Source organism: Calonectris borealis, chromosome 23, assembly GCF_964195595.1.
Source record: "Calonectris borealis chromosome 23, bCalBor7.hap1.2, whole genome shotgun sequence".
Lineage (NCBI taxonomy): Eukaryota > Metazoa > Chordata > Aves > Procellariiformes > Procellariidae > Calonectris > Calonectris borealis.
The window spans coordinates 551,189-566,678 of NC_134334.1; the positions used below are offsets into that span (position 1 = coordinate 551,189).

At 42.4% G+C, this 15,490-nt stretch overlaps 1 protein-coding gene across 1 annotated transcript in view; it reads right to left on the bottom strand.

The window, feature by feature from the left end:
* CAMTA1 (calmodulin binding transcription activator 1) overlaps positions 1–15,490 on the bottom strand; it is a 327,820-nt gene that overhangs the window by 283,974 nt on the left and 28,356 nt on the right. Inside the window, exon 3 of the mRNA XM_075172134.1 lies at positions 12,472–12,590. Within this exon, the coding sequence (XP_075028235.1) occupies positions 12,472–12,590 (119 nt within the window). The remainder of the gene's footprint in view (positions 1–12,471; positions 12,591–15,490) is intronic.

Genomic DNA, 15,490 nt, shown 5'->3' on the forward strand with positions numbered 1-15,490 from the left:
ATCTTTTAATGTCCTGTGTTTTTATATTATTGACTCCAATTCCCAACATCAGACATTTTTATTCCATCACTTTTTTTTTCTTGCTATTTGTTCTACCAGGAGGCAGCTGAAAGCCAGCCCTCTGCGCAGAAGAGGGAGATTCCCTTTGATTTCCAGATGTCTAAATAAAGGTTTTTTCGAAGTTGCTTTCCTAAAGTATGTGTTACGAGGAGGAGAAAAATAGTCTTCAAGGAATTTTCTTGGGCAAAATAAATATTTTTTCCACCGAGTTTTAAAAATGCTGTTCCGAAGACTGGAGGAATAGCTCGAGATGGTTTTGGAGGATCACACTTCTTAGGCTGACAGGCAGCATTAAAACGAGAGTAAAAGCCAAATCCCAGCTATCCCAAACATGCTCCACGTAGGAACGGCAGCCTTGTATACCAGAATTGATGACTCTAGGCCTACAAAAACTATTACAGCTAAAATTTGGAACAGGAGCAGAAAAGGAAAAAACCACCCGAACACTTCAAACACTGATGTAGGCTGTGGTTGTCCATCGTGGCTCCTAACCACTGGGTCAAAGACAGAAACGTACATCGACACGGAGGAAATACTGGTCAGCAGAATGTTGTGAATACTGTTTTTGACTCTCATGTTATTTTAACAGGTGACTCTGCAAACACAACGAAGGGCAGTTTAAAAACAGACATCTTGCTGTTTAAGCGCAAAGATTAGTGATGGAAATACCATTTTCTCAAGCATGGATGCTAATTAAAAATACAAGATGCTTCCTGAAACAGACTCTGATGATGACAGTGCATGCCCGCTGCTCTGGGGCAAAACCTGCTGGGGCTCAACCCACCAAGCCCCACAGAGGATAAATAAGGGTAAATAAGGCAGCTCAGGCTCAGCCCTGTGGGTCAGCAGCACCCCCAGCAAACACTGCAGCGGGCTGTTTCTCTAGGGAAAGCATCAGCAAGAGGGTTTTCAGATGGGCTTCAGGCTCCTCCAAAAGAGGCCAGACCTGGGCAGTGGCCAGGTGAGGTCCGTGGAGCCGACTTGCAATATGTGAACAGCTCGCTACAATTTTAATCTGTAGTTCTAATGAACGATATAAAGTTTTATAAGCATCAACAAGGCTCAGAGAAGACCTAAATCCATTTCAGTGCTCATTTAGCAGCTTCATCTGTGTGCAATTAAAACTTCAGCATTAAATGTTAGAGAATAAAATAATGAGACACTTAAAAAATAATCTGTGCTTCAGTGGGCCGTGCTCAGTAGATTTCATATGATCATTTACAAGATAAAAATAGAATCTGGCCAAAATCTCTGTCTCATACACCCATACCCTTTCAATACGAAAATAGGAAGAAACAGCTACTAAACTTTGGGGGCTTTACTATCCCATATACACACAATACTGCTTCTTTAAGCACATCCGTGCTTAAAGTACATCTCAAAGCATTGATAACTTTCCTTTCGGCTTCAATGATAATGTAAAAATAAATGTATATTGAGTTTTGACTGAGATTTTCATTTTGGTTGAAAGCCTAATCTTTTATTAAAATAGCTATCAGTTTTAAGCTGATGGCCAGGAAAAGTTATCTTCAGGGCAGGGAACAAAATGGTAACAATAAAGAATATTTCTTACTCGTAAGAGTATCTTAATGCTGCCACAATTACTTTGAGGTATCAAAATGTGACCGGGGGGGCAACACCAAACAGCGTATGTTTTACTGGCCAAAAGAACTGTAGAGAAATGCAAATTAAAACCAAAGATGTACAGAAATATCAAAATAAATTAGATTAAGCACTGGGAGAACACAAGTGAAAAAAAGTAATGTACTATACAAGAAACATACACACAGTTAAACTTAAAAGAAGCAAAAACCAATGAAAATTATATACTTTATTTTTTTTTAACAACTGATATAATTTTTATTCAAGAAAAGCCAACATTACATAACTTCATAGAAAAAAAAGACATTTGGGGAGGTCAAAGAACGCTACAGTTTAAAATGATGAAATGTTACAGCTTGCACACCAAAATTAAAAATGAAGTGAAATTAAAAAAAATGAAATGGTTACCAAAGTAATGCAGGTCAAGGGATCAAAGGTGAAGGGTCACACATTATTAAAAAGAAATCCAAAAGGGCGTCTGCATCAAGATCTCTGCAAAACAAAGGAGCTTCAGTGAGTAAAACTAGTACCTTCCATGGAATCACATCAAAGCTCTCGCAATTCACACACAGCACGCGGCAGCGCCCTCCGGCCGTCCTGCTCCCACCTGGGCACGCCGACGTGCGAGGCGTCTGCTGCAGCAGACCCTCCTGCAGCCACCACCACCCTGGCTACGGAGATCGACTCCTACTGCTAGCAGCTTTTTTTTTTTTTTTTTTTTTAAACTTCCCTGTAGAATGGCTTCTACAAGTCTTTCCATTTCCATATTGGTGCATTGGTTTCTTATTATACAGAATGTGTCTCAAAGCTCAGGATAAAAACCAGCACAGCTCAAGTGCTTGAGCTGGGATGCACAAAGCATGCAGTCCTGCTACAGCACTGACAGGTTACCTTCGTCAGGGAGACTACTGTTTAGGTAAGAACACAAACGGCTGTCAATACCACTTTTAGATCATCTGTTTTCGGGGTATTACATGTTCTTTTTCAAGAGTTTGCTTTATTCATTGTAATTGTGGAAATATAGTAATTATTGACACACGCACGCTGAACTCCTAACATCATAACGTATCAGTTTAACACTACAATAAAAAAGTAATTCAAATGTGGTTACCAAGACAAAGGCCTCTCCTCCTGGAATTTCAATTACACAGAAGCTATAAAAAACCTTTGGTATCCATTTCCAAGCAAGATGCAGTCAATTATCTATACTAAATTTATGCAGAGCGCGTAATATTTACATCAGATAACTTTTGGAGAAAGACAGCCACCAAGGGCAATACATCCCTTTTCATTTCAGCATCCCTCCCCTGCCCCCCTCTCCCCCGCCTGGCAAGGCGTTAAGTTTTGGGAGTCTTTCATCTCGACCAAAACAGCTTCATGCTTGAAGCCAAGAAACAAACCCACCCCACAAAACTGTGTCTGCGTAAGGCAAAGAAGCCACGAACGACAGAAAATCACCGTATTCAAAGCGGAAGTGTAGTGCAACAATCTAATCTGCCTGTACATTTTTCTCAAAAACACACTGCATCTTTCTGCATCACTCCTGCTTTACGTATATCGCAGTCGAGAACCCACTGGAGAAAGCAGGAAGGTCTGTATTTTTAATATCTGCTAATGTTACTGCCACATGTTGGAGTTAAAACTAAGTTCTTGCCATTATTTCCAACATTTATCAATTCCAATTTTTGTGAACTGAAACAAGTGTGGCCAGCAGGAGCAGGGAGGTGATCGTGCCCCTGCACTCGGCACTGGTGAGGCCGTACCTCGAATCCTGTGTTCAGTTTTGGGCCCCTCACCACAAGAAGGACATTGGGGTGCTGGAGCGTGTCCAGAGAAGGGCAACGAAGCTGGTGAAGGGCCTGGAGCACAAGTCTGATGGGGAGCAGCTGAGGGAACTGGGGGTGTTTAGCCTGGAGAAGAGGAGGCTGAGGGGAGACCTCATCGCGCTCTACAACTACCTGAAAGGAGGTTGTAGTGAGGTGGGTGTTGGTCTCTTCTCCCAAGTAACAGCGATAGGACGAGAGGAAATGGCCTCAAGTTGCGCCAGGGGAGGTTTAGATTGGACATTAGGAGAAATTTCTTTACTGAAAGAGTGATCAGGCCTTGGAACAGGCTGCCCAGGGAAGTGGTTGAGTCACCATCCCTGGGGGTATTTAAAAGACGTGTAGATGAGGTGCTTAGGGACATGGTGTAGTGGGCATGGTGGTGTTGGGTTGACGGTTGGACTCGATGATCTTAGAGGTCTTTTCCAACCTTAATGATTCTATGATTCTAAGAAGTCAGCTTTTCCGCTCTTATTTCACCCGTGTGCTGAGGTGGGCCCTTTAATCACGATTTACACTACAGATTTGTAAGGCAACCTCATTTTGGAGGAAAGCGATTTGGAAACTAAGCGACTTAGAAATAATTCAACAACAAAGACACAGATTCGCAGTGACTCAGCAGCTAATTAAGATCAGAAGGCATTAACATGAATCCTGTTATCAGGAAGACCCCATACCTCAGGAATTCCTCAAAGGTGAGAGATGGGGAAGCGAACACGGTCACGCCGCGGGCAGCTGCCTGTAGCTGGACAAGGGCTGCCAGCGCAGGCGGCCCCGGGTCCGTGCCTCGGGTGCCACATCCCCTAACACGAGCCTGAGGCTCCCTCCCGACTTCTCAGGTAACACAAAGTTTGCATAAAGATCAGTTTTAAGTAACTGTAAGAACACTGTACCCCTGGGGATGGCGACTGACTTGCGGCTGGAGCCAAACTGGAGTTAAACCAGAGCCAGGAGCTGAACTAGAGTTAAACGCGGGGCAGACCCGGAAAGCACAACACCTCACCAGCATTTTGCTAACTCCACTCTGCTGTCCACCAGCCAGCAAATAGCTCCCTGCTCCTGTTTTTATGATCTACAGCTATGTTTGTCAACAACTGGGTATAGGCACCAATTTCAAAGGAACAAACACAAAGACTTTCTTTTTTATTTCTCCCCTATTGCAACAGGCTTCTCTTCTCTCCCACTCTCCCCCCAGGTATGCTTTGTTCCCCACAATGATCGCTCCTTTTGCAGAAAACAAACTGGTTTCAGTCTTAGTCCTTTTTCTTAAGTACTACCCTGGCATAAAATCTTCGCTTTTATTGGCACTAATTTTTCCTTCATATCTAGTTTTCCTTTTTCCTCTAAATCCCCTGATTTTTCTCTTCAAAATGAAACAGCCACCCTTGGAAGTAGTAAACATGAGACTGAGAAGACAGGATTTCAATCACTTCCAAAATGTAATATCCTCAGTTTCCATTCATTTGACAAGTGAACCAATTCATTTGTGTTTATATATGCCGGTCCCTGGCAGAGACACATTTAAATTGACTTTGTAAATTGACTTTGTTGTAACGTTTTCCTTGTAAAATGCGGTACAAAGTACAACTTGTGTAACATACCAGGGAGTATTTTGCGCAGTGCTGGGCAAGCCAGAGACCCAAATACATGATGCAGCGGTACCTACCACTACTGTTGGTGTTCCTGTAGATAAACAGCTAAATAATGAGTAAACTAATGCACTCTGCTATTCTCTCACGTTTGAAGTAGGGTTTACATAACGGGTAACTCCGATTTCTTATTCCCCCTACACCGGATTCCACATTCTCTTTTGATACTATACTTCAGAGTAACCATGTACCATTAAAAAGGATGAGCCCCAACAGATAATGCAGGTTAGGAAAAGCACACCAGGTTAATCAATTAGAGAAAAAAATATTCCACCTTATTTTCCCGCATTCCTAGAGCAATCTATGGTACCTTTTTTTGTGTGTGTGCGTGTGTGTGTGTTAAGTATACAATAGACAAAGGATTCAGAGCCCGCTCTTACAGAGACGAATAGATGTCTGGACATGCATTTGCTGCTGCTAAACGACGGTTGTCTACACAACACACTTTCAGTAGAGGGACCTGGAGGTGCTCAACATGGCAAAAAGCCAGGAAGTCCCTTCCATCTGAAATAGCCACTTAAGTCCTCGTACCCAAGAACTGTTCTCGTCTGCTCCGTCTCTCGGTGCAGCACGCAAACCAGTAGATCCATTTCCCGAACAGCAAAACACAAGCAGATGCATCTCCACATACAGCAGTAGGAGGGCATTCACTGTAAAGCCTGTATATGAGGTACGGCCACATGAGTGCTCAAAACAAACTGGACCGATTCCACTCCAAACTAATTGCTAGAAAGTTTCAAAATTTGTAAAAATATTCAGAGGTATTTTGATAGGTTACTAATGTCACAGACAGTGAGTTAAATACCATCAGCATTTTATACTTCATGTATAATATGCTAAAACTAATTTCTTTAGCTATCATTAAGTGTAAAAAAGTTAATTTAATTCATTCAATCGAATTCACTTGGAAAAAAAGCCAGGAGGGCAGTACATTATCCAAAACAATACATTTCATCTGTTTGCTATGCTTTACAGGATTCAATCTGGTCCCAGGACTCTGACACATTAACTGCGCAGAACTGCAAATTCAGCCATTTTAAAAGACTTATCATTATACAATTACAACGTTGGTCCTAACATTAACAAAAGAGAAGGAAAAACAAGACAGATTTTCCTAAGAGGAAGATGAGGAATCTCTCTCTATCAGAGCACGAGCAGCATAGCAGGTATTACTGCTTTTGTTTAAAATTGCCAGGAACAGTAACCTTTCAATTCTGCTAAATCACCGAGCCTGCTCACAACATTTACTAATTATGTAAACATGACTGAGAAACTGCAAAAGCAAAGCCAGTAGCAGATTTTCTGCTTTGTACATTAAGCAAAGCACAGAATTTCATTAATTTCACAAAATAAACCCATAATGAAGTGCTTCTGTTAAAGAGAAATTTCCATCTCGTTCACTGATCAGCCTTAAATCATAATCACACACGCAGCGAGAAAAGCCGCCCACACGTGCTAGACGGCATCAGTCAGGTGTATGAACAGTTTATTCCTGACTCTCCTCTAGTCAGGGTGTAAATGTTACTTCCTTTTGATTTCACTTTCGAAGCTTTTTCTTCTCCTTTAAGAAACGTGGGTTTTCTTACATTTCTGTTGTTGGCCAAGAGGATGGACACGCTTTGGAAAGCACGGTACCAACGGCTGTTAGAGCAAGCATCCAACTAGCTAGTGACAAACTCAGGTGGGACATGCCTTTCCTAGCTACAATGGCTAGCAGAAGACCACCACCACTGAAACAAGGGACATGAGTCAACACCAACGTTCTTGACTTTACAGATGCTCCGGCTGTTCCAGCACTTGGCAAACATTTTGCCCTCAACTAGGTACTTCCTTTCATTTACAAAACCTTACGTTAACTTGTTTCAGCCCCCAACTCAGCACAAACCTAAGGGCAACCCCACGTGCCAGACTAGCAGTGGCAGGAGGAGATGCTACGTAGGAAGCGTGCACAAGCCAGACTGTGACCGCTTCCCCACTACCCCTCCAGCACAGGATCATCAGGCGGAACAGAAAACAACAAAACTTCTAATAATAGCATTCGCCAATACCACAATAATATTTTATATGCCGTGATCACATGGGCAATTAGTCAAAATGAAATATTCTCATTGCTCTTGAGAGATCACAGAGCCGATGCAGGCGTTCTAGCTTTGTAAGTGCTCGGCAGCTGCAGAGCTCTCACGACAACAGCCAACCTCTGACTTCGTGAAACTCTGCACTTAAGCAGAACACATCTGAATTAACTTGAGCTTAATGGAAAGCATTAAACAAAATACACTGAATAACTTTACAGTCCCCAGGAAACTGTAATGAGTGCTGTTGTTTTTCCAGCAAGTTTTGCCACCTTGATGGCATTGCGTAGACGGGATGCTGTGACCTGGACCGACACCCCTTCCTCACTCTGACTGTGGTGATGATAAAAGCTGATCCCATACACTTGCTCTCAACCCCATGAATTTAAAACACATGAAACTACTTTGGTAAATAAGGCTTGAACTGGTACAGTAATGTAGCGAAGTGTTACAATACACCATATCATCCAGGGCAGCCTTAAAACAAACGGGTGTTTTAAGTTTTCAGACATAAGAGTTCATTCTAAAAGGCACTTAAAAGCATTAAAAAAAAAAAAAAAGTAGTAGTAAGTCATACTGCTCGGTCTTTACCCAGAGTGGTACTTTGATGAACAAACTTGTCATGACAGGAGCCGTGCTGGTAACAGGCTGCCTGACACTCATCTGCCAGGGGGCTGAGGGGGGTTGGAGCCGCAGGCAGCAGACGACGTATCGCTTTCGCCTGCTCCTCGCTAGCACTTCATAGCATAATAGCCAGCCCAAACGCTCGGAAGTCACTTCCCAAAATAGTCTGGGTGCCTTACGTCCCTCAGGCAATTCTCCGAACCTTCAAGATCTTCTCTGTGCTTTAGAGAAAAATGGGAAATAACTCGATGTCAAGCGGAAGAGGAGAATGTCACTGTCGTGCAAGCAATGCAAAAATGCAAGACCACATCAGAGATGTTAGGGAGCACGCGACTCAAGGTCCCCAATGCAACATCATCAAAGAATTTCTTCCTATGCTAAATAATGCTCAAATACAGAGTTTTGTAATTGCACTTATTTGCACACTACCAAGCAATACCTAAGCCTGAAATTTGTAAAAAGTTGATGCTAGATATCACATTGGAAAATGGGGCATTTCTGCCTTGCCCCTCAAGAAAAGCCTAAGCACACAAAGCAATTACTTTTGGTTTTTTCTACCATGGAAATTCTGGGCTTCTCCCAACAGAGAACGTAAATATAGAATACTGTCAGAAACAAAAGCCCTAGGTAGCATTTTACATTTCCGATGTTTAACTTTTTCTTCTTTCTCGTACCGTGTCATTAAGTGTTTACAAGGATGATTAATGACTGCGGCTGCCAACTGCATTAATGAAAGGCATCTCTGCTCCAAGCTGCAATCCAGCTTTTGGCAAGCGGTGTGCAGAGACAAGGTTACTCCGACACCCTTGAGCCCCTGCACCCACCCGTGCCGCTGAGAGCGCAGCGGCCTGGGAAGCTCCCAGTTCCCAGATAACCTGGTCACTTGACAGAAAGTAGCAGGATGCATTTCCTGCAGACAACGTCTCTTACTGCCAAAAACGATTAGCGGTTAACGAGCCAGCGACCTTTGCCACCTCTATTAGGGGACGAGGCGCGAGGGGAGTGCCGACACACTCCGGGCGAAGCGGGAGCTCAGCCGAGCGCCCGGAGAGACCCGCGGATGCCCACTCTGCACAGCAGTGCTTCGGGAGCATCAGCCCCGCTCCCTGGGGAAGGGACCCGAGACCCCGCGCTCCCGAAATCCGCGCTCGGTGCGCACTGTGAGCACGCCAAGCAAGCTACAAGCACCACCACGCTATGGGAAGTCTTTGCTCCATCCGCTCACTAAAACCAGAACCAGATCTGTATTACACAAAAGCTAAAATGGTTCAAAATGACCGACAACTAAAACCCAAGAGGCAAGGAACTCCCTCACATGCACAGAGCATTGCAGAATTTTCTGGCAATTAACTGATTTGTCCTAACATGAGAAATCCTATGAAAATCCCCTTTCTATCCTCCCCCAGAGCAAGAGAAATAAGCATACACACACTTTCACAGGCATCTCAAAAATGTAAATCTGTAATTAAATTGCTTGGCTAAACTTATGATTTTGTATCTCTGGTAAAAAAAATTGAATTAGAAGGAACACTTCCTTCACTAGGAAATATAAAACCACTATAAACTTGATTTAAGACGAGATGACATCTTGATATGGAAATATATTTCCATCAAACATTTCAGTTAAAACTGCATAATCTGATGGAAAGCAAACATCTCGATAACATGTTCTAAGCATTTTTAAATGCTCCATTTCTCTTGCTGCATTATTTCGCTAAGTGTAAAGTCAACCACAACCTATTCAGCTCTCAAAGGATATTGTTTCTCCATCCCAATTACCCAATCCAGAGCAACATATGACCATTACCCTCAATCTGCAGATGAAAGCGCTCAGAAAAAGTTATTTGCGGTGTTCCCATGGTGATGCCCTGGTAGAGGAAAGAACAAACCCCAGCTGCTCCCTGACCTCCACATTCAGCGTCGGCATCTCCTCGCTTGCAGATGCAAGGGAAGCATCAGCAGACCGACCCTACATGCCAGCACACAACACGTGCCCTTTATGCTGCCTACCAGCCCCAGTGGCTGAAAATACATTTGCACTTTATTTCAAGGACCCGCAGATGCGTACAAGGGCCATGTTAAGTTTCCTTGAAATATCCCCATAAAAGGAGCAGAAAAAGCAACGCTTAAGGATTTTGGGAAGTAGCCAGGTCGTAGTTGGGTTAGGAGGGCTGGCCCCGGCTGTCCCTTTGGATGCATCCTGCACCACATCCTGCACCAATTCCCACTGCACTCGCACTCTGGGGAAGCCTATGGCGAGACCGGACATCCATGAGTTTGTCCAAACACATACGAGTTTGAGGGAGGACAGCAATGTCATAGACATATTCAGATCTGTAAGTTACTTTATGCATTTTATTTCTTTTATATCTTTTAATAAACCTCCCCAATGGTGAGACACCTCGCAAGCAGTACCAGTGATTTTGAAATTAACACAAAGATTCTGGAAGTATCACTGTATAAAATACATCTTTTTCTTCTATATTTTACAACTCGTGTCTTCACCAGCATAGACAGAACACCTGTGTACTCAGATGAAAAAACATATTCCCTTAGGAATGACTCTGAAATGTAGTCCAACATTATTATCCAATTATACCCTAAGAAAAATTCAAATTTTGTAACAGTGAACAGAATTAAACTTCCAGGTTGGGGGTGGGGAGGGAAATAAAATCTGTAAGCTAAGCTCCCTCCTCCCCCGCAATTAACAGAAATTTTCCAAGACTTCATCTAGGCGTAAGATTCTGCCTTTTTCTTTTTTATCTTTTTTTTTCCTCTGAGCTAACGAGGCCAAAAACTTCTGGCCACAAGAAAAGCTCTTCCTTTTAAATAATGCAACAGGGAACTGCAACCAACACACCACATACGCTGGCAGAGACAGCACCAGTAATAACCTGCATACAGAACCAGCTCCTTGTCCCCACTGCGTGGCAGCCAGAGTGACAGATTTTGGAGGAAAGAGAGATACAAATAAGTGTGACAAACTTGACGTTCAAAAAGACAGAGTGGGTTGGGTTTGGTTTTTTAACATACTAGCTGATGATTTGTGATTATTAGCAAACAATCCATCTAGAATTAAGGTATGAGACAAACCTATACCAGCAATATGGTGGCACGCACCGTCAAAACCCTTCACCTTCCCCCTCTCCAGAATGCTGACACATCCTTCAGAAGGAAGGCTACGCTCCCAAATTTTTCTTCTAGCTTAATACACCTTGCAAGCACCTACACTTTCCCATTTGCATCATGCTTATGAATAATAAAGATTTTCAGCTATATGATTAACTTTGCCACACTTTCTACCCTGGAGGCTACACACCAAACATGGCTCAAGAAGAAAAGCTGAAAACCTGCGTGTGTAGATGTATACACAAGGCTCTAAACTAGGGACAACAGAAATACTAGAGAAAAGTGACTAAAAACCAACAAGCTGTTTCCAATAACAAGGAGGAGCATCATTTTGCCACAACCCTGTGCAGAGAGCTTTCCTTCTCAACTGTCTTTGTCAAAACATCATCTTTTAGAGCCACTGGAATTGCTAATACTCCATGCCCTGTTCCCATTAGTATAAATGCTATCACAGAATAAATTGCAACCCACATTTTCTACAATTTACATTTCCATTCAAATGACCCAAGACAACAACATCTACACAAAAGAGCCAATGCCAGCAACTCCCCAAAAGACCTGATTAATTCTGTCACAGTACTTAGTATGTTAAAAACAGACACTTGACTTTAACTTGTAGACAAAAGAGGGAGGAGGGATGACGAACTCCAACTTCGAAAAATACACACATGAACTGATCCATATTTGATTCTGCGCTCAGCTTGCCACTTGCAGTCGTTAAACTCCGAGTACAGTTTTTGTTAACACGTTTAGATGTTACAAATGATTGATTAGCTTGCAACAGGCAGATACTAGCTGGAGTTTTACAGTAATTTCTCAAATTGCTTCTGTTATTAAATGATTCCCACAAATATGGCAAAGGTACTGCAAGACAGTGCTACTAAAAATTAAAACTGTACTGTGGTGTAACTTCCAGCCTTCTTCACCTTCACCTTGGCCCACCAGACACCTGAAATTTAAATACTTCTGTTTCATTTCAATGAACCCAACCATGATGCGTTAACAGGAGATACGCAACTAGCACATTCAGAGTAAATGGATTCCAGCATAAAACGCCCAATTCTTTGTGCCCCCTGTTCTTAACAAGATTTCTCGGACAGGAGTAAACTAGTTATTTCTCAGGACCCTGTTTGGCAGGCAAGAACATGCATTGTTTTTTTGTTTGGAAGTCTTTACACACAATAAGATAACATTTTGTTTAACATGGTACCAAAACACCTATCTAATTTTAAGCAATTTTGAAACACGTTAATAAGGTGATACAAGATTTGACTCTTTGAGACAAGTGACATACACACACACAAGGAATAGACAAGCAAGTAGTCAGCTTCCACATTTGCCTTCAAGTCTAGTTTGAAGCTCACTTTCAACATGTAATAGGACTTCATTTAAACAACAGGTTCCAGAGCCAAGGAATTTATATTCTGTAACTTACATGGCATGCTCTCAAAAAATAATCCATAAGCATCAAGCACGCTGATACGTTTAACAATAAATAAGAGATTTAACTACCTCATTAGTGTTCCAGCGGTGCCTCTCTTTCGGTAAACTTGAACATTTTGGTAGACATTCAAGCAGCTTCTTCGGTAAAAAGATTTTTACATGACTGCCATTGCTGTTCCCATGATCATCTAGAAAGAAGAGGAGACACGTGACGTATACGCAGGAGAATAGGTGGTTTCTATTAGGAGACCCTAGCTACGACAAGACTTGGAAACCCACCAGTGCACTTGTCAAAGAGCAGGCAATTTGTCATTGCAAAGAATACGGCTTTCTGTTGAAATTGCACCTTTATTTCAGAAATATAAATACAGTTTAATTCCTTGTGGTTGCACAGAGCTTTGATGGATTTGTGCACAAGGATCCTATGTGTGTGCTTACCTGTGTCTATTTTAGGTTATTATTTCCCTTAGTGACAAATTTTACAAGCAATAGCAACAAAACGTTGTAGAAGCTGTGACCACAGCAGTATGACCTGCCAGGGAAGTCGTAAATGAAGTTCACACTTGACAGAATTTGCAAGTAAATAAGCACAGAGCCTCAGCACCTGCTATAATTTTGTCAAGCTGCAGCAGAAATGCAACTCAAGGTCTATTAGTTCATTTAAAACTAAAATGGGCTATAGCTGATTAAAAACAGGTTACTTTTCTTCCCACGGACAGCTCAGAAAGTGAATGTAGTTCCTCAACATGAGACTGAGGTAGAGGGATGGGAATCTTCCTACCTCACCATACCCAGGGGGTCTCAAAAGCAGAAATACCAAACAATAGAAAGTTATTCTTTTTTGCTGCTAAAATTGTAGAAGGTGCATTTATTCCCCTTAACAAAAAAAAAAAACTCACAAAAAAGAGACCCCAAAAGCCCAACAACAGCCCGCAGACGTCCCAGAAGCACTCACTCAATTATGTCTATCACCCCTCTAACACCACCTAAAGAATCAGAGCATCCACAAACTGTGCATGTTTGTAGACGGAATCAGTCCCTGCAGAAAAGGGAATCAGAGCAGCAGGATACGACATCCCAGCTACAGCACAGGAGTTTTACTAGTTCTCCTTCTAAAACCCCCCATCTCTGCCTTCTTCCGCTGTTCTCATGCTTTGCATGACAGATACTGGGCAGCGGTATACGAGAAGTACACTTATTCACTGGCATTTTACCCTACAAAATCAATTTATAGTCATTTCCCATTTGGAAGTGTACAGAAAAAGGGTATTAACTTTTTCCTTCTACACATCTCATCATTTTATGTCATTAAACAGATGCCAGCATCATGACAAAACTCCTCTGTAATTACATACAATACAGAAATTTCCCATGACCTGCAGCAAACCAGAGAGAACCCGTCCCGCAATCACTTCAAAAAGCGGGCCAAGAGCGCAAACCAGCAGTTAGACATCCCTAGTATTTGTAAAGCTTGATTATACTCTTGGATGTGTCAAGTTCAACAATATACATGCTGTTAAATCAACTACTCGTGCAAGCACAGCAGATGAGTTTACAAGATAAGCAGCGATGTGTATGATCAACGTGAGCTGCTCTGTAATTTATGAGTCCTGAGCGCTCCCTGAGTTATTGGGAACTTTACTGTACAACTGCGTTAGACTAAATAAACAGGGTTGCCAGTCTCGTACTTCTTCCTGGGTGAACGACCAGTCGGGCAGTATTGATCTCTGCTGAACTGATAAAGAAATTGGGAAGAGGGTTCTCTCAATTACTTTTTTGTATACCATTCCAGGATTTCTAGTTTGACATCGAGTATCTCAGACCGTTACTCTACAGGGCTTTTTGGCCACATCTTTTTCCCAGTCAATGTTCTGCACATGTGACCGTCACCTTTGTTATTTCCCACCACCCCGGCTGCTCAAAGCTTCACAAACACGTGTGTCGTGACACTTGGGGTTATCCACAAAGACACCAACTTGCTTGGGGCAAAGAACGGAGCGGGGCACGGCCCCGCTGCGACAGCAGCCCCCAGCCATTCCCATCTGTATTTTCAGATCTGCCATCCGATTTAGCTGGTACCTACTTAACATTCCCTACATTAATTTTATACCGTTCTCATTTCTCATTCAAAATATTGCATTGCACTACGTTCAATTCATTAAGGCGGCAAAGTATTTTACAGCACACATTATTGCTTTTATCAGCCAAACTACATCCCCGATTACATCTCATCAGCTTATTTTCCATGGGCACATTTTAATTGACATTAATTGTATTACTTCCCCTTACCTCCATATCAGTCAAGTCCTCTATCATTCATTCCATTATTTTGCAGGGCTAGCAGACCTCTAATTATTCAGCTTGTTTTATTAACTTTCTTCCACTGTCATCAATTATCAGTATTACTAATCCAGAAAGTGCCTATGGATAATAGATCCCTTAAAGATGTTTTGGTAGAAGTTATCAGAACTTGCTTACTCTAAACCTTCCAACTCCTGTTGTCAGCATCTCATACCTTTGTGTTATTATAGCAATGGAAGGTCATTTTCGTCATCCTGTAATGTGACTACATCTCACATATGTTTCCCTTTTCTGTGTTTAGCAACGACATTTCTTCATTCCAAAAAATCCCCAACATGGAAAACAACAACTGCCACCTGCCTCGATCTGATAGGCTTTTCATTAAAGAATCCTCTGGCTGCGTGGTAAGAATGACACACAGTAATCATGTTATGGGAAGGGAATCCTGAATTCAATAACCTCTAAAACAGGTTTGACCTTGGAAAAGGACAAAGTTGCCCAGCCAGCTATGAGGATTAAGAACAAGAAAGTGCCTCGCCCCAAACAATGCACACACACTTGCTTCAAAACTTGCTTCCTCACCCGCTCGAATCATTCATGACATATTCCCAAACAGAGGAAAGTCTATGCAGATAAATTGGGGAAGCCGGGCACAGGAGAGGAGGATTGCTTCCCCAGCTGCGCTAATGGTGCTAGCAGACCTCGGTCACCCCTGGACCTCCACTCCGAGATTCAACTTCCTTCATACAGCGTTTGCCATCAGCAGATTCCCAAGCATCGCACAGGA